The sequence below is a fragment of the Diplotaxodon limnothrissa genome, linkage group LG5 (assembly GCF_057381915.1).
Source record: "Diplotaxodon limnothrissa isolate DT_005_m linkage group LG5, D_limnothrissa_male_GT1.1, whole genome shotgun sequence".
Taxonomy (NCBI): domain Eukaryota; kingdom Metazoa; phylum Chordata; class Actinopteri; order Cichliformes; family Cichlidae; genus Diplotaxodon; species Diplotaxodon limnothrissa.
This window is the reverse complement of record NC_140600.1, coordinates 16,433,476-16,453,060: the sequence shown is the minus strand read 5'-3', so window position 1 is coordinate 16,453,060 and position 19,585 is coordinate 16,433,476. Positions and strand designations below refer to the sequence as shown.

The 19,585-nt window shown below is 45.0% G+C and overlaps 1 protein-coding gene across 2 annotated transcripts in view; it reads right to left on the bottom strand.

Annotated features, from left to right (window-relative positions):
• Positions 1-19,585, bottom strand: part of LOC146631863 (calmodulin-binding transcription activator 1-like) — a 57,716-nt gene that overhangs the window by 12,632 nt on the left and 25,499 nt on the right. For both annotated transcript variants that reach the window (XM_085353953.1, XM_085353952.1), the window contains exons 4-7: positions 7,908-7,975; positions 5,095-5,230; positions 2,959-3,030; positions 901-1,054 (exon numbers count right to left, since the gene is read on the bottom strand). In XM_085353953.1, coding sequence (XP_085210079.1) covers positions 901-1,054; positions 2,959-3,030; positions 5,095-5,230; positions 7,908-7,975 — 430 coding nt within the window. The remainder of the gene's footprint in view (positions 1-900; positions 1,055-2,958; positions 3,031-5,094; positions 5,231-7,907; positions 7,976-19,585) is intronic.

The window sequence follows — 19,585 nt, the reverse complement described above, 5'->3', positions numbered from 1 at the left end:
GGACATGTGGAGAAGCGAGAAGAAGAAATGAAGCAGTACTTAAGTCAACAAGCCACTTAGTTTTGGGCAGCTGTCCTTATTTGCCCCTCCAATGCAGATCAAAAGATGGGTGCGATTAGATCTGTGTGTGTGTATATGTGCGCTAGTGTGTGTACTGGAGTTATCTACTCCCTGATGCTCATTTATGAATAATACATGATGGATATTTCAGGCATCCCTGTCTTCTTTCCCTCAATCCCTCAATTTAGTGGTTGCAATTTGTATCTGCCTCTAGGTGGCAGCATGGCGTTGACTGTTGGAGCCATCAAAAACTATATATGTATATAAATAACTGCATAAAGCCTGATAATATGTAGCAGATATCTCTTACTACAATGGATTTTTAAAGAACAAGATTCTTTTTAATGACAGTACATATCATTTATTCACATGTTAATCAACGTACGGTGTTTTGGCACATCCACTCTTCTTTTTTGGATCACTGACTTACAACGAGGAACTAAACAGTAAGCTGCTGCAGTTACATCACATATTTCTTTTCAGTGCAACAGCGAACCCCTCATAGGATCAACAATGAACCACTGCAACACCAGTTGTCTCTTTTGATAAATGATGGCACAGCTCCAGACGGGGCTCCATTCTGCTGCCAAAGATAAAAACAAGCCAGTGAACCAAATGATCTTTGCTTTAGATGTTCCACACTAACTGTCTACTGATTCATTTTCATGCTTGTCTGGGTTCTTCAGCATCTTTGCCAGTGTTACTTGAACACGACAAGTGGAATGATACTGACCCGGGGTTAGCCGCACTCCCGAATTTAGTAAAAGCGCGAGGGCTAAAAACCTGAGTGCTTGAGAGTAGGAGGAAGGTCGTGTAAGTGCTGATGCACAGAGAACTCACACATGGGCTTGAGTTGTCCAATGAGCTCCTCCTTGCTCCACTTTGCCCACTCTTTCCTGTCGGTGTTGATGGAGCAGAGGACAGGGCCGCATGGCTTCCCGCTGTCGTCCACCGCCGGTACATTCAGGTAGTGCACCAGCACAATGTCTGGGTTCTAGCAAACAGTAAGGACACACAAACAAAGACATGTACACATGTGGCATAAGCTCATCATTTCAGCGATTTCACTGTTTTCCCACCTATGGGAGAGAAAAAGAAAAAAATCTTAAAAAAAGATATCAACATCAGGACTGATGGAAGGAGAAGTGCATAAGGAAAGTGAAAGAGAAAGCGGAGGATACGGAGGAGGTCGAACATTGCGTGTCAGATAAGATTCTCTCACCTGCCCATAAAAGATTTATCAGCCTGAGCCCACTCATCACTCTCTCTAACCCTGCAGTGCCTACATGTGTGTTTGTGCATGTATGTGTGTATTACATTTATATATAGAGAGAAACAAAGGACGAGAACAATTCTCACTATATTGCAGGTCACCAGCAGACCTATGGAATTTCTACCCCATGAATGATTCAACAAGTGCATTCACTTGCATGTGTGTATGTGTGTGTGTTGGAGAGAGAGTGAGAGAGAGAGAGAGAAACTCCTCTTGATGAAAGATTCAGTAGACAGACTCAGGTGAGGGGAGGACCTGCTGAGGTGGAACACTTTTCTCTCCGAAAGAGGATAGCACAGTAGGCTGCTACAGCACCTCACTGTGCAATGCAACAGCATTCGTAGACTGATTTATGACCATTTCCACTGATGTGTTTTGATATATGTGTAAAGAGCAGAAAATGGCACATTAAAGATAAAAAAAGTCAAATTTCCCTTCAAAGCCAGAGACCACGAGAGTCTAACTAGTGGGGCGTGTTGCAAAAAAATGTATTGGGTAAGGGCATGTTCAATTTATGCTGATGGCTGAAATTTTCTTGTAAATTTAATGTGACAAATTATGCAAGAAATTCTGGAAATGAATGAATAAATAAGTATACATTTCCATATTTTACATTTCCATAGCCTGGTATTCAATCATTATTTTCTTTCAAATGGACAGAGAGACAGAGGATGAGTATATAAATGTATGCAGGCATGTTATGATGAATCATGTAGCCTGCCATCTGAAGATGATGAGGTCCTGGTGACTATATGTCCCAAAAGAGCGAGTGAGACCTGTATGGGTGTGCGTGGGGAGCGTGCACACAAATGCTGCTCTGTGCTGTCTCTCACATGAGCAGCAGAGTGAGTCCAACGTCTCTGTTGAAAAGCAACACGCTTTCATACACAGTAGACATCTGTACGTGAGTCTGTGTGTGCGCGCGAGTTCGTGAGAGCAGGTTGTGTGTGTGTCGTTTGTAGCTTCGGGGTGTTTTCTTGGAGAGGACCACATGGAGACTAGTGGCTGAGTCCTTCATGCTCGCCATGAGCATCGAGTCTCAGTGTTAGGCATCACACTGTGCTCGAGGAAGTTACAGTCAACTTCTGGAGAAGAAATGCTTTTCCCGCTCTGCAAGGCATGGCATTGTATATGACCCGCTATAGATGCCGAGCCTATTCTAGGTGTAGTCCAGTGGTCTAATTGTGTGTGCAGGAAACTCCTTTTGGCCAAACAACATTAAGTTTTATTGGGAGCCCAGTTTTGTGACAGTATTTCCAGCAGTCCGAGTCTGCCTCATTAATTCAGAAGAGGAGGACTTTTATTGCTGCTTTATGGTTTAGCTTAGTGTTTTGTTTTGAAAATTTAACAGGTGAAGCTCTGTGTAAAACTAATGATATACTAGATAATTTCTAGCAGTCCTTTTTAGGTAGAATGTTAAATAAAAACTAACACAGCTGAAATAAATGCCATGGAGTGGCCATAATGGGAGGGGGAATAGCCCCAAAATGACAAATCTATGGTGCTTTAAATGACAAGTAATAACAAGTCATCACAACACTATGAAATCTTTTTTTAAAGTTTTTTTAAAAAATGTGTATAAATGCTGTGCGATAAGGAAAGGCGGGAAAGGGCAGTGGGCTTACCTGCAGCAGCCAATAGCATCTACGATGGAAGGTGGGGATGATGGAGGAGTGGACGTAGCAGCCATACAGACACTAGAGAGAGGAGAGGAGAGGCGAGGAGAGGAAAAGAGATTACATTGGTTAACGAGAGAAGAAGGGGGATGGCGGAAGCAAGACAAAAACAAAAAAGGAGAAGAGAGGGGGAGAAGACATTGAAGGACAGAACAAGAGAGGAGAACTTAGGTTATACCCACTTAGGTTGTATTGATTGCGGTGCTAAAACTAAATTGCAAACATGCTGTATGCGTTTTTTCCTAATGTCTTTTCTAAAATACCATAAATCTGATGCTGACAATTATAGCACAAGAGATTGTGAAATTTACTGCCTCTGCAAGACTAGGAATTCACAAAAAGTTACAATGTTGTCGTCTTACAGACGTTGCAAGACAGATCAGCAACAGTAAAGGGGACAAAGAAGACGAGGAGGAGGAGGAGAGCAAAGCATAAAGTGTGAGTGGAGCCTCAGCGTGGAAAGTATGACGAAAAGCGGGGTTTGGTATGGACTTCCTCCAGGGCGGGATGCTGACATAGTGCATGTACAAAATAGTGCAAACTGGTGCCAGTAAAACAGTTGAGATTTCTTAAACCCCCCGAAACAAACTGCAATATGATTTTGTAATACCTGAAGTTAAAGAATATGAAATTGTTTTTCAACAGAGCAGTCACAAAAATATGACTTGCACCAGTAAACATCTTATCTTAGAGAATACGTGAACAAGATATAGAGTCTGACCGTGGATTAAGTCAAACTCCAGTTTGGAGCTTTTGACAGCTTTTGATCATCTGCGCAGTGGAAACTTTTTAGTCAATACTCAAAATGTATCGAGGAATCAATACCCGGCCTTAATGAAGTGAGCTTTTCTTTTTGACAGAAGAAGGATGAAATGATGGCAGAAAAGCCTTCTATCAAGGTCAACGCACACAGTACAATCAAGAATCACACACCCACACGATCACACCCACATGCAGCACATAAAGTGGTTGTTTTTGCAGACAATATTGCACACAAACGCAAATATTCAGCAATCTGGCAGTATATAATCCACAGTTAAAACTTGCCCTGTTTTCTTTCTCATATACACACACACTTGTATTTTCTCGCCATTTTGCCTCTTCTCAGAAGTAGCCAGCCCTCTATCTAAAGTGTGTTTTGCCAAAGGCAGAGTGCATTTCCATATATTTCCATTCGATATGAGGAGGCTCTCCATCCAGGGTTATGTTTTTCCTCTCATGCTTCCTGCCGCTCCCCATCCTCCTGCTCCTCTCCCTCTGCTCATCTCGCTGCTTTCCTTGTTCCCTCATTCCCGTGCTCAACACACTGCTTACTTACTTACTTGCTTGAGGGGTCACGGGAAACAGTGACATAAACAATTACTGACCAAGTACCAGGGAGAGAAGTGGCTGCCTTGTGTATGTGTTTGAGCATGTGCATCCATGAACATTTGCAGGGAAATGCATGTGAAATGGGACGTGAGCGTGGAGCTGTGAGTTGCAAAAGGGAATACTTGATCTCAATTATTCCTTTTACGTCTGTGTCTCCAGCTCTCCTTTAATGCAAAACTACTGAGCCCTCCACAAGGATCCATGTGCCTTCTCCTTCGCTCCCCATTCCAAATCATTCTTTCTGTTTCTGACACATGCATGCTCACTCCTCTCACCTCTTGGTATATTCCTGCTGAATAATCAATTTTTGAGCTAGCTGATGTGACTCAAACACACACTCACTCGCACACACACAGACGCTGCCTTGAGACTGGATCGATACCCCTCTCTGTTCTGCTGAAGGAGGCATTGACATCATTCCTGGCCTCAGGCCAAACACACTCTTATCCTTCACAGAGAGAGAGAGGGAGAGAGAGGGGAGACAGAGGGAGGGATTGAGACAGGGACAGGAGGAGGAAGGGAGAGAAAGAAAGATTGGCACCACTTGCTCCCAGGTCACAAAGTGGCCTGTAGCTTCGGCATGTGTGTTCGTTTGTGCTACACGTATGCAGCCCCTCCAAGTGAAGGAGAGTGAGTTAGAGACAAGATTGGCAGTGAAACCACACTCAGCGGCAAACAAGATCATCGACTTGTTTTTCCACTGCAGCCTCTCACCTCTACTCCCTGGACTTTCAGCTTCATGTGATCCTCTCGGGTGGTCTTGCCGTCTTTCCTTTTCTTCCAACAGTACCCATCCTTCCTGTACTTCACCTTTTTACGGTTGTAGAGGATCATAGAGCCATTCTGAGGTCTGACAGGATACAGGATAAAGACGTAGTCAGGTATTAGGTTGGTCATTCAGAATAAATGTCTTTGAAGCTAGCAGCTCTCTGGGATACTGAACAGAACATGAGTTTTGTGCTGCATTCCTAAAACTTCCCGTAGTACCCAAAAACTTCTGGATTGCTCAACTCAAACAAGAAAAAAAAAAACATGTTCTTGGTGTACACAGTGACATCAGCGTTACTCTCCCACAGTCAAGTGAGCTGGTCTCATGTGCTCCCTCCCCACTCATACATAGACTCCGGCTCCTACATGTTAATATTTTAGTAGGGTGATTTATTGGCACGGCAGGAACATTAGCCTCTAAGCTCCCATTCCATATACACCTATCAGGATGCTCACACACAAACACACAGGCGCACACCAGGAGCAATGCATGTACACGTACACGTGAGACACCGAGGCTATAACGATATCAAAGGTGGCAGGACCCACCGCCGTGCGTTCTTTGGGCTCAATGTCAAACCTGCTACCCAGCAATCAATCATTACACTTTCAAACATTAAGGACAGGTGTGTGTGTGTGTGTGTGTGTGTGTGTGTGTGTGTGTGTGTGTGTAGGACGCTGAAAAATGCTTTCTCTGCCTTATCTCACCGCAACAGAGAGAGAACAGACGCGTTAACAATCAATAAACATATACTCACGAATGCTCTCTCGCTCTTTCTCTGGCAGTCACATGCACACAAACACACGTTCATACACTTCCTCTTACTGTCCTCGTCTTCATCAACCTCTAGTCTTTATCCCTGTTATCACACCATCTCTTCATTTTCTCTTTTAAGGCTTGTTTGGTTCCCCCATTCTCCCCTCCACTTTTTCTGATCTGCTCATCTCATCTGTTCCCTCTGCTGCTATCTTAACCTGTGCTTCTCCTTTCATCTAATCTCTTTTCCTTTCCTTTCCTTTCCTTTCCTTTCCTTTCCTTTCCTTTCCTTTCCTTTCCTTTCCTTCCCTTCCCTTCTCATATATGTATATGGATTTAGATGATTGCAATTTACTCAGAACACTGTGAGCAGTGAAATTGAATTTACTTTGAGCTGATTTTCTTTGACACCTTAAATCTGTTCTGTTTTGGGGGGTGAGCCTGCCAGTTTCTTAGTGGAGTGGAGACCCCCACCCTCCCATCAAAGCCGAGTTTAGTCTCTGTCTCGAGCAGCGTGAGTCATCTTAGAGCTGCTGATTCTAATTATGTTATGGAGAAGATGGATGATTTCAGATGTGTGTGTGCATGTGTGTGTGTGTGGGCGGCACATGCGCACGGGTTCATACGTATGTGTGCATGTGTGTGTGTGTGGCGACAGGGGCGCGTGGATGGTGCCCGTACTGCTCACGAACCCTCTGATTCAAGCAGACATAAATGCTATTGATTGTAACTAGGCTGTGATGTGTGGGATATAAAAAGCTTTTCCACTGTTCCACGGTGTAGCAGAGCAAAAACAGCGATTGCGAGGAAAGTGGGAAAAAAAGAAACAAAACAAAAACGCCACAATAAAGAGACAGAGTGGGTAAATCCGGTAAGGGAGGAGAGAAGGAGGAGTTCATTACACTGAACAAATGAGGTATTTCAGTCAAGGGGAAGAAATGAAGGTCATTGATTGTTATCTTAATATCGACCCCCCACAAGTGTGCAAACACATGCACACTTATGAATGCAAACGCACGAGCGTGCACGTGCACGCACGCACAAAAATGTATGCGCTGCACGTAAATGTCACGGGCCCTGTTAGCTGATCTTTCCATCTGATGGGATTAGGTGTAATCTGTTCTAATCGTGCCTCATGTCATGTGTAAATGGGATTATATTTAACTGCTGCTCAATAACACCAATATGACTGCTGCTGCTGCTGCTGCTGGGAGACTGAGGCTATCCGGCAGCACAACCAATCAATGAGAAATCCATCCACAACATAAACTGTGCTGCTGGCCTCCGGCTGCTCCCGAGAAGAGTCCTTTAGCTGGCACAATAGGAGCGCAGAGGCATATCCTGGGGCTCTCAGCGGTGTCAGTAATCAGAAATGGGGCCACGGGGGTGACCATTTCACTTCCTTAACTTTACTTTCTTCTTTCCTTTCTTGCTTCCCCGTCTCTGTCATTTTTCATTCTCTTTCAGTCCTCTACTTACATCTGTATTAACTAGAGTAAATGTCAATAAGGTGATTTATCAATAATTCACACTGCCCTTTCCTTCAGTCTTTTATTTTCTCTTCCTCTTTTTCCTACCCACTTTCCTAGCTATAACCTCTCTCCATTCTAGGAAAAGAGCTGCTTATGTCTCATTCGGATCGATGAATATTCAGTTCTGGCATGTGAATCCCCGTTCACACCCCATCTTATATACACAAACCCCCCTCACCCTCACTCATCTGAATTATACATCACTTATCCTAATACATTTACATTCATTAATACTCCATTTCCAGCTGACTAGGTGCTTTACAGTCCAAGCATGTTCTGGCGCATTCTCTACATGTAGAGCAGGTCGGCTAGAAGGACCCTTTGGAGACAGTCGACGTACATCACTAATGTTTTAATCAAACAGAGGCGCTCAGTCACTGAGATTAAACCAACGTGAGCCACTGACTGATTGAGCAATACTGTGTTTTTGTACGTGTGTGGAAATCATTGTCTGCTCTCTCTCCCCTCACCTGGTTTTCGGCGACGTCGTCAGCCACTCATCGTGTTTCTCAAAAGTGATGAGATATGCAGCAATTTCCTAGAGAGACAGAGACAAGGCAGAAAGGTTATATTGGTATGTGTGCGTGTGTGTATCAGTGTGTGTGTCACAGAGAGATAAAACATAACAGGTATTTCCAGATGACCTGCTGATGCCCACAGAGAGCGTGTCACTATCTTGATTGCCACGGTGAGGTCTGGGCGTCTGATTGGTCACAGTGCAGCCAGTCAGAAGACAGATATAGAGGACAGACCCTCAGGGCCAACAACCAATCACACTCACTGACACACTGATGTTTCCCTCCACTGGGGAGAAAAAGCTATCTCCTAAACACACACACATGCTACATAAACACACACACATGCACAGGGTGTGTGTGTGTGTGTGTGTGTGTGTGTGTGTGTGTGTGTGTGTGTGTGTGTGCAGACCTATACACTAGCTGAGAGAGTGCGCTGATAGGAAAAGTTTTCTTGTACTTGGCAGTTTCACAGTTTCCCGGCAGATAAAGCTCGCTCCTAACTCGATTCTTAATTCCTCTGGCTCTCTTTTCATCTCCTCAGCTCTCCTCTCCACATAACTTCTATTCTTCTTCCACACTCAAATGAATCCAATAAAGAAAAAGAAAGTTCAAATCGTACAGGTGCATTCTACCAAGAGTAAGGAAAAACAAAACGCCCGTACACACACACACACACATACACGGAGACACAGAGATGCAGCCAAAAGAAACTCTTGTTTATACCTCCTGCTTTTTAGTCGCTCACGCAGCATCGCCTTTTCCTTTCTCTCGGTGAACCCTGTAACCCCTGACTTCCTCCTTGAAACATTGTTCTTTCCCCGACTCCCATCTCACCCACTTGCTGTGAAAGACTGTGAAATGTAAATTGTCCTCTTAAGGCAATCAGTGTTTGAAATGTGGCACAAAGCAATAGTGAAGAAGACATCAACACTCCAGCACTCCTTCATCTGCCCCCTCAGCTCAACAGTCTCCTCTCCAGACCTCCTCTGCCTCTTTCTCCGTGTGTGTGTGTGTGTTTAGGTATTTGTCCCAGTTTGGCAAGAGAGTACTCCAGCTCCATACCGATCAGACGAGATGAAGGGAGGGGTGGGGGGTGGGGTAGGGATGGGGGGAACAGCTGAAGGGTGCTTGCACTTAACTGGATTGTTTTTATTTTTTTATGTACCCTCCATTCGTTCCTCTCATTCCAACCCCTTACTGCCTCATCCTACATTTATGTGTGTTTATGTGTGCGTGTGTATGTGTAGGCTGGGCTGTTATCACACCCTTAATAATTATCACTCTCAAGCTGGCCACTATTAATGTCTGTCTGTCTGTCTCGGGCACATAAAACTGCTCCGAGTCATGGTTGGGTTGGATGCACACAGGCACATTTTCAGCCAAAGCTCGGCACAAACAACAGACACACACACACACACACACACACACGCATGCACACGCGCGCGCACACACACACACACACACAAACGCAAAAGGAGTGCCTCATTCATTTATGCATCTATTCATTAGCTGTGACAGGCAGCCACCTCTCCTCCTCCCAAACCACTCCGCAGCAAGTCAATATCCTATACGGCCTCCACAGCTCCGGCCAGGCACTTGTGCCCCCCTAGTGACTGTCAGCCAGTGGGAGGCGGGAGGAGAGAGGAGAAGAAGAGAGGAGACAAGGGGCTGGGAGAGGCAGAAGGATGGGAGGATTAAGAAGGAGGGAGAGAGATTTGCAATTAAAGGCCTGCCCCATAAGAGCCATTAAAAAAGCTAGAAACAGAAGAGTCAGCTGAAACGGCCGCCTGACACACTCTAAAACACACCCACCCACACACACACACACACACACACACACACACACACACACACACACACACACACACACTGCTGCTCATTCCCTCAACAGCACTCACGCTCACCCGTGTGAGGAGTGACAGAAGTGAGACGGTGAAGGTCGAACCTCAGGAAGTCACTGTTATTGTCCCAGTAGAAAGCAGTGATGGAGTGCTTTGAGCATGCCTAGTGATGGTGACACACTGACCCTTTAGGAATACTGTGTGTGCATGTGTGTGTGTGTGTGTCTGTGTGTGTGTACATGCACACGCACGCGTGCGTGCATAATAGCTATGCCAGACACACGGACAGGGACGAGTATCTTCCTCAAGGGATCTACTCTAGAAACCCAGACATTCTGCATGTCTCTGTGAGTCTACGTAATAATACATCACGACAGGCCTGCCTGAATGCACACACACGCGCACTATTCCCAACACACACCTATTCCTGTCTGTCTGCGTGTGAGAGAAACTGAGAAAGAGACAGAGTTACTTAAGAAGTATCTAACAAAGCAGAGAGCATAAGTGGGAAGTTAGATTGGAGCGAGTGATGCAGTTAGGGAAATCAGCCTCCCACCCATGCATCACTGAGATCATCTCCCTCCAAGAAACTGGCATGTACAGAACAGCAGACAGACAGCTATACACACACACACACACACACACACACACACACACACTCACAGACCTCGGGGAGATTTCCACAGGAGGGAGGATGGGGAAGTTGGGGGGGGGGGGGGGGGGTCGCCTACACAGCAACAGACTTATACAGGAGCTTTCCCCAGGGAGATTCCGTTATAGGGTCTAGCTACAGGCTAGCATGTGTGTGTGTGTGTGTGTGTGTGTGTGTGTGTGTGTGTGTGTGTGTGTGTGTGTGTGTGTGTGTGTGTGTGTGAATGTGTGAGAGCATGTGTGTGCGCATGTCTGAAGTCTAATGATGAGCATCACCCCGACAGAGATCGGGGGAAAACAGAGCTGTCTATAAACTGGAACTGTCACATCCATTTGAAGTGCCTCAAATGAAGGCTGCTGCTGGTTCTCACCAAAGCAATCATCTGGCATTGAGCAGTTTATTTTGGCAGTACAGGAGGTAACAAACTGAAGGTCCTTTTCAACTACAGAATTTTGTCTCTGCCTTGCTCCTTGAGTCTTGTATACATACCATATGAAGGGGGTGAAACAAACCGCATTAGTATTACAAGTGCCTGATGTTCACAAGCATTCTATTCATAGAGTTCATTTTGCTTTCTTTTAGCAAGCATAAAGCATTTCTGTTATTTATGTTATACATCATTTATTGGTCTGTTTCACCGTATAAAACACACATTACAGTGGCTGTCTCACGCTAAATCCACACGTAACACTATTTGATTTGTGATCTGAAATGTGACACGGCTCATCTCTCAGCATCCCTTTGTGTAACGCTCATTGCTGACCTCTAAAAATCACCAATGTCATGGAGCAACGGTGGCTTTTTTGAGCAGACTCGAGCTGCAGCAAAGATTATGTTGCAAAGAGAAAGCCGAATGCAGACTAAGTTAGGCTTTGCCTTAAGCTGACATTAATGATGTGAAGTCTATTGTAAACCAGACCAATAATGTCTTGTTTGCACTGTGTTCTCTAACCTGGCTAATTAAAATGTGTGGCTCGAACAGAGAGACAGACAATGACTTATGACGAGGATAATTTTGTTCTGTTCTAGCCACACAATAAAATTTCATCAAGTCTATTGTAAACCGGAGCAATAATGTGTAGTTTGTATTATATTCCCAAACTGCCTCTCTCCCCACAGTGTGTTACTTTCAACAGCCTTTATATTACCTCCACTGGCTAATACAACTGCTTAATGCTGTTTCCATAACAACTGTTGCAAAGCCCCTGATCAGAATTCCTCTCAAGCTTGCCTTGTGTTTATCATATAAACACCTCATCACACACTGAGTAACAAACACATGCACGGCCATGGACATAAAAGACTTATGCACACACATGCATACAAATGGGCCGTTAATACACAAAGTCTCTTGTATACAAAAATAAATATATAAAAACAAAACTAGTCCTGGCTTTGTCTGCCTATCCTCCTGTTCTCTCAGTGACACACTGCGAGACAAACAAACAGCTGCACACATACACACACAGACACACAAGTTTATGCTGCTATCCTGTAAGTCTAACCAAAACCCTAAACTTAACCTCGATCCCATTAAAAGCTGGCCTCCTGTTCCCAAAAAAGAACAGTGGTGCCAACAAGGTTGGTGTGTATAATGGTGAAGGTCATAAAGATGAACCAAACTGGGTGCACACACACACACACACACACACACACACACACACACACACACACACACATACACACACACACACACGTTATCCTCAAAGTCTAACCCAAACTCTAAAGGTAACCAGGATCCCATAAAATACTGTTCCCAAAAAGACCAGTAGCTTCAAAAAGGTTGGTGTGCATGCTGATAAAGGTCCTAAACATGGAACAAAACTATGTGCTCACACACACACACACACACACACACACACACACACACACACACACACACACACATATACATATTTAATGTTGGGCTATCATTGAGGGATAAGGTCTGACCTTCAGTGGGGGCCCGCCTCTGTCACCTGGTTGGGAAAGAGACATGTGCATCACATTCATCTCTGTCTCACCCCAGCTCTCGCAGCATTCACGCGCAGGCGCATACGCTCACACTCAGACATGCGTGCACCCAAAAATATCCCCCATGTCAAAAATATACATGGAAGGATGCACAAGCATGAACAAGTGTATACACATACACACAACGCGGAGGCTTAGTCTCTGAAGAGTCTGAGAGTATGTAGTGGCTGCTGCGCATGTGAGTGATGGCTTTGTAATGAAAAAATCTCTCTGCCCTCTCCTTCACTCCATCTCCTTTTTGGTTTGACCTCTTTACTTTCCTCCCACCTCTCCCATTCCCACAGCTCACCTTCTTCTGCCTTTTTTCCCCCCTGATTTTCTCATCTCCCTCTCATCACCCTCCCTTCCAAATTTACAGAGGTCCAAACGGTGAAAGTGGCGACACACACACACACACACACACACACACACACACGCACACACACACTGACGGTATTGAAAGTAGCACAAACTCTTTTAGCGGAGACCTGAGAGCGAAGAAGAGACAGCCTCAATCCACTGGGGGAACATCAATCATATTTTTCTAAGACTTCCCCTCTCTTGCGCACCTTACCTGTCCTCTTCCTCTTCCCTTGCATTTGCATTTGAGGAGACGGCCCCCACTCTCTCAGCAGGGGGGGTGAGCACATCAAAGACAGCAACAGGTGTGTGGTGTCAAACACAATGCCAGGAACCCCGCCGCGTTAGGGCGTCTTGGATAAAGCTTGTCAGAGTCCTCAAAAACTCCCGCAAAGTTAACCAGGAAAGGGTGCTCAGACACATACACACTTGCACACACAGACGGATATTTGAAATTTCAAATGATGAAAGCGCATTTAGCAGTGGCTTTTTTTTTTTTAAGAAGAGAAAGCGACTTGGTGGCAGCAGTGGCTCGGTGGGGGGTGAGGGTGTCTCACTGAAGGAGTCCCCAGTGGTTGTGTTAACCCCTGATGCCTCTTCTCGTTGTGAGTCACTCTTCCCTCAGAGGGTGATCTCTGCTCTGCTATTGTTGATGTTATTGTTGTTGAGGAGGTTTAGTATGATAAGGAAGGAGAGAAAGAGAGACAGAGAGAGAAACTGAGAGACGGGGAGCGAGAGAGAGAGTGAAAGAAAGTGTGTGCCACCTCTCATTGGCATAAATATTTGTTTACAACAAGACATAAATTGGCACCCTGTCAGTCAGCCTCTCTATTTCTCTTTCGTCTTACTCCCTTACTCTATTTCCTTCCCTGTCTCTCCCCCCCCCCCCCCCCCTCTCCTCTTCTCTCCCTCTGTGCTGCTAAGCGTATTATAACACTCCCTGGTTCAGCCCTCTCTCATTACCATATTCTAATTACATTCGTTAAGGGGAGCATTTGGGAGTTTAATGAATAAATTTGAAAGATGGGTCTCTGTGGCGATCTTTAGGTTTGTCTCCTTCTCAACCGACTAAAGATGGGAGCATACGTGTGTGCATGTGTGTCTGCATGCACGTGTGTTTGCGCACCTGTTCAGTACGTGTGTGTGCGCGCACGCACGCTCGGTAAATATGACTGTAGCTGCATTTCAGAAAAAACAAACAAATCTAGTTAGCTCCTGGAGCTCACGTGGAGATCAAAATCTAAATCTAAATCAATTCAGAATTCTGTTTGTTTCTAACAAATAAAGATTTCATGTCATTTGGTTGTTGTTTTGGAGAAGAAGAAGAAAAGAAAACTTGGGAGCCACCCATGTTGAAGTCATGCATATTTAACTCTCCTCAAAAACAAGCTGCCAAAGACAAGCATCAATTTACAGATGTACAAATTGCTTGCAATCTCGAGTTTATCTTTTCTACTGACAATAGAGCTGGAGGCTTCAATCTGGGAGACGGGCAGGTGGAGTCATAACAATCATAAGCAAAAGTAAACATGAAAGGTTATCAACCCAGCTCCGCTCACTGGCTTCTATTGTTGTGCAGTTTGATCTGTCTCTGCCTAGGACGAAGCCCAGGGCTGTGGACCTGCGCTCACTCTTTCAGGGTATTGCAAAATGTAATGTACCTTTCACATGGTTTAATAAAACAGTCCCCAATGTGTTCCCAGTTCTGATGATTGCCAGCTCGCGCTTCAAAGAGTGAGGGAGAGAGAGAGCAAAACTCACTTCTTGCTAAGAAATCAAACTTTTTTTCAAATGTAACCAAATTATGTGCTTTCACTTGGACAACTGCTTTGATTACTCACAATTAAGCAATACCACAAGCAATAGAATCAAGATGGAGAATTTAATTTAACCAACGTCCCCACAGAATTCATTTTTTACTGCAACTTCAATTTAATAAAATGAACATTTTCTTCTTTGGCTAAATAAATTATTATTGCTTATTTTTTTTAAAAGATCTCAGACAGTGAATCAGTTTCCTGTTGAACTGAGCAAAGGTATAAACACAAATCTGGAGTCAGCAGAATTTGGGCAGCGTCTTTTGGTAAAAAGTATGGATTTGTATCATTGTGAATTCAGCTTGATGTGGACCGATCCATCCTGATTTTTTTCCAGGACTTCAATTTGTATTAAACTATAGCACCAGGGACAGAGTATACATATCTCGAACAAATTACGTGAACTGCAGAATGCTGTAGAAGTTAATAGTTTGCAGTACAGTGTAACACTGGATTCAAAGGGGCTCCTCTTCACACTATACTTACAGTAAAGATACATAATGCAAGGTAGAGCCCAGAGTCATCACCTTCTCTTCAAGTACTGTGATTCATGCAGTGGGCGCCAAAGAAGGTGTGCTATCTTTAACTCTTACCACTATAACACACACATATACATATATATATATACATATATATATATACATATATATACACATATATATATATATATATCTATATAAGTAGCACGGAGGGAGGTTAGCCAACTAACAGAGTTGCAGAAAGGTGCGACAAATAAGGTGCCTAAGAAATACAGCAAGCTGTCCATACCTGAGGCCTTGGAAACTGCCAAGCAAAGACTCACAGCCTTGGCCAGCCGCTTGAGGAGGTACACCAGAGAGATAGAAGGCAGGAGAATAAACCAGCTGTTCTCCACAGAACCAGCAAAGGTGTACTCTCAGTGGCAAGGGAACAATAAGAGAACAGCACCACCAAGGCTGGAGACGGAGCAATACTGGAAGAGCATATGGGAGAAGGATGCAACCCATAACGGCAATGCTCAGTGGCTAGTGGATCTGAGGGCAGACCACAGCGACCTCCCTGAACAGGGTCCAGTAACCATCACAGTGGCAGATATCCAAGAAAGGGTCTCCAGTATGAAGAGTTGGACAGCACCAGGGCCCGACATGGTTCACGCCTACTGGCTGAAGAAGCTGACTGCACTCCACGAGCGTCTGGCAGCACAAATGAACCAGCTGCTAGTTAACGAGAGACACCCGGAATGGCTAACTGAAGGCCGGACGGTCCTGATCCCCAAGGACCCCAAGAAGGGACCGGTCCCCTCCAACTACCGACCAATAACCTGCCTCAGTACTACATGGAAGCTCCTGTCAGGCATCATATCGGCTAAGATGAACAGGCACATGGGTCAATACATGAGCGGGACACAGAAAGGAATTGGCAAGAATACCAGAGGTGCAAAACACCAGCTACTGGTAGACAGAACAATCAGCCGAGACTGCAAGACCAGACTGACCAACCTGTGCACTGCCTGGATTGATTACAAGAAGGCCTATGACTCAATGCCCCACAGCTGGATACTGGAATGCCTAGAATTGTACAAGATCAATGGGACCCTAAGAGCCTTCATCAGGAACTCAATGGGGATGTGGCGTACAACACTAGAGGCCAACTCCAAGCCCATAGCACAAGTTACCATCAAGTGCGGGATCTACCAAGGAGATGCTCTGTCCCCACTGCTGTTCTGCATAGGCCTGAACCCCCTCAGTGAGATCATTAACAAGACTGGCTACGGATACCGACTACGGAACGGAGCAGTTGTCAGCCACCTCCTGTACATGGATGACATCAAGCTGTATGCCAAGAGTGAACGAGACATCGATTCACTGATCCACACTACCAGGCTATACAGCAATGACATTGGAATGTCGTTCGGACTGGAGAAGTGTAGTCGGATGGTAACAAAGAGAGGGAAGGTAGTCAGAACTGAGGGGATTGAACTACCAGAAGGCAACATTGCAGACATAGAGGACAGTTACAAGTACCTGGGGATCCCGCAGGCAAATGGGAACCATGAAGAGGCCGCTAGAAAGGCTGCAACCACCAAGTACCTGCAGAGGGTCAGGCAAGTCCTGAGGAGTCAGCTGAATGGTAAGAACAAGATCCGGGCCATCAACACATACGCCCTGCCCGTGATCAGGTACCCTGCTGGGGTAATAGGCTGGCCAAAGGAGGAGATAGAAGCCACTGACATAAAGACAAGAAAGCTCCTGACCATGCATGGAGGGTTTCACCCCAAGTCCAGCACCCTGAGGCTGTACGCTAAGCGGAAGGAAGGGGGCCGGGGACTGGTGAGTGTCAGCACCACAGTCCAGGATGAGACAAGGAACATCCAAGAATACATTGGGAAGATGGCCCCAACTGACCGAGTGCTCAGTGAATACCTCAGGCAGCAGAAACCCAAGAAAGAGGAGGGAGACGAGGAACCATCATGGAAGGACAGGCCCCTGCACGGTATGTACCACCGGCAGATAGAGGAGGTGGCTGATATCCAGAAATCCTACCAGTGGCTGGACAAAGCTGGACTGAAAGACAGCACAGAGGCACTAATCATGGCAGCACAAGAACAAGCTCTGAGTACAAGATCCATAGAGGCTGGGGTCTATCACACCAGGCAAGACCCCAGGTGCAGGCTGTGTAAAGATGCCCCAGAGACAATCCAGCACATAACAGCAGGGTGCAAGATGCTAGCAGGCAAGGCATACATGGAACGCCATAACCAAGTGGCCGGCATAGTGTACAGGAACATCTGTGCCGAGTATAACCTAGAAGTCCCGAGGTCAAAATGGGAGATGCCCCCAAGGGTGGTGGAGAATGACCGAGCTAAGATCCTGTGGGACTTCCAGATACAGACGGACAAAATGGTGGTGGCTAACCAACCGGACATAGTGGTGGTAGACAAACAGAAGAAGACGGCCGTAGTGATCGATGTAGCGGTTCCGAATGACAGCAATATCAGGAAGAAGGAACACGAGAAGCTGGAGAAATACCAAGGGCTCAGAGAAGAGCTCGAGAGGATGTGGAGGGTGAAGGTAACGGTGGTCCCCGTGGTAATCGGAGCACTAGGTGCGGTGACTCCCAAGCTAGGCGAGTGGCTCCAGCAGATCCCGGGAACAACATCGGAGATCTCTGTCCAGAAGAGCGCAGTCCTGGGAACAGCTAAGATACTGCGCAGGACCCTCAAGCTCCCAGGCCTCTGGTAGAGGACCCGAGCTTGAAGGATAAACCGCCCGCAGGGGCGTGCTGGGTGTTATATATATTAGGGCTGCCACAAACGATTATTTTGATAGTCGACTAGTCACCAATTATTTATGCGATTAGTCGACTAATCAGATCATCATCCACTGGACGTAAAACTACAGCTTATTGCACCAGCAGCATCTGCTCTTATATAACTATCATTAGCTTACAGCTTTAAGCTTTTAAGGTGCTAACTAAAAATAAAGACAAGATGATAGTTTATTCAATTTTAATGAAATTTGCAGATTGTTTCGGTGAAGTTTAATAAACTCCTTGCTATCTAAAATATAACAGGACAACGGAGTATATTCTCCAGCATCTCACACTTCTGATAATCAGCTGTCTGCTTGACGTTTATTCAGCTGTGTAAAAACTATAACTTTAATCTCAGACAAACCGATTTACTCAGGAACAAATAAAATACAAAAAAAAAAAAAAAGCCAAACAACAACATTTTTAATTTATCTAAGTGACTCATATATATTTAACCTGAGTAGCGAAAGACGGCGGTGGGTTTGAAAACAATTTGCCGGGAGTCCGGTGTTCTCACCGCGCTAGTGACCTAGCCCCCGGCTAGCTATCGAGCTAGTGGGTAACAGACGTCTCCGAAAACGTCGGAGCGCTTTTGAAAATATGTGGTGTCCTGATAAACTGAGCCGATATTTGAGGTTTACACAGCTACATTCTCGGCTGAAAATATGTTAAACGTTTATTTTGTGACCCAGAAAGAATAATAAGAGTAATATTAAAACTAACTAGCTGCCGCCATTGTTGGAAACTGAGCTGGGCCGCGCTATGAATTCTGGGACACAGCTGCTTCTTCTTCTTCTTCTTCGGGGTTTAACGGCAGCTGGCATCCTTGTACATGCAGTGCTGCCATCTTCTGTTTCAGTCCGTTATTACACTCTTAAATCCTGCTACTTATTCCTGCGTCTTTTGGGATCTTACAAAGCTTCAAACGACGCGTCGACTATTAAATCAGTCGTCGACGATTTTGATAGTCGACGTAATCGTGACTAGTCGACTAATCGTGGCAGCCCTAATATATATATATATATATATATATATACATATATATATATATATATATGTGTGTGTGTGTGTGTGTGTGTGTGTGTGTGTGTGTGTGTGTGTGTGTATATATCAGGAAGAGAAACTTCAGCAAATACTTTATGGTTTATATCTGACAGCAAGCATATTTTTTTGTCTATGGAGACACTGAGTTTACTTAAGTTTGGTTGCCTTTGTTGCAAATACTTCTGCCAAAGCTATATAATATTTGCTAATTTAATGCACTTTTAGAGATTCAAAGGCACACAGACATCAGTCATTGCCTTCCAGGCTGTCCTGGTAGCTTTCCACCTCATATGAACTGTAATGGGGTGTGACTTTCTAGTTCAACATGCAATAACACCTAAGAGCAGGCAGAAATTGTAGCTTAGAGTCTCACAGAAAAAAAAGGAGGCTGAAGTTGTGTGTTGAACATAGTTAAAACTTGCTAAACCTATAGCCATACTGCCAGAACATATATACTTCCAACAATAGGTAATTGTGCACCTAGGCTAAGTAATACCTGTTTTGTGGGTGGGAAATCTTGCTGCCGCCATGTTTGCAGCAGTCATGAGCGATTACTTCCACTCTGTAATCATCTCATTTTTGTAAGAGAGTGATTTTGCCTCGAGTGTTAGGGTTGATTTCAAATAAGCAAAC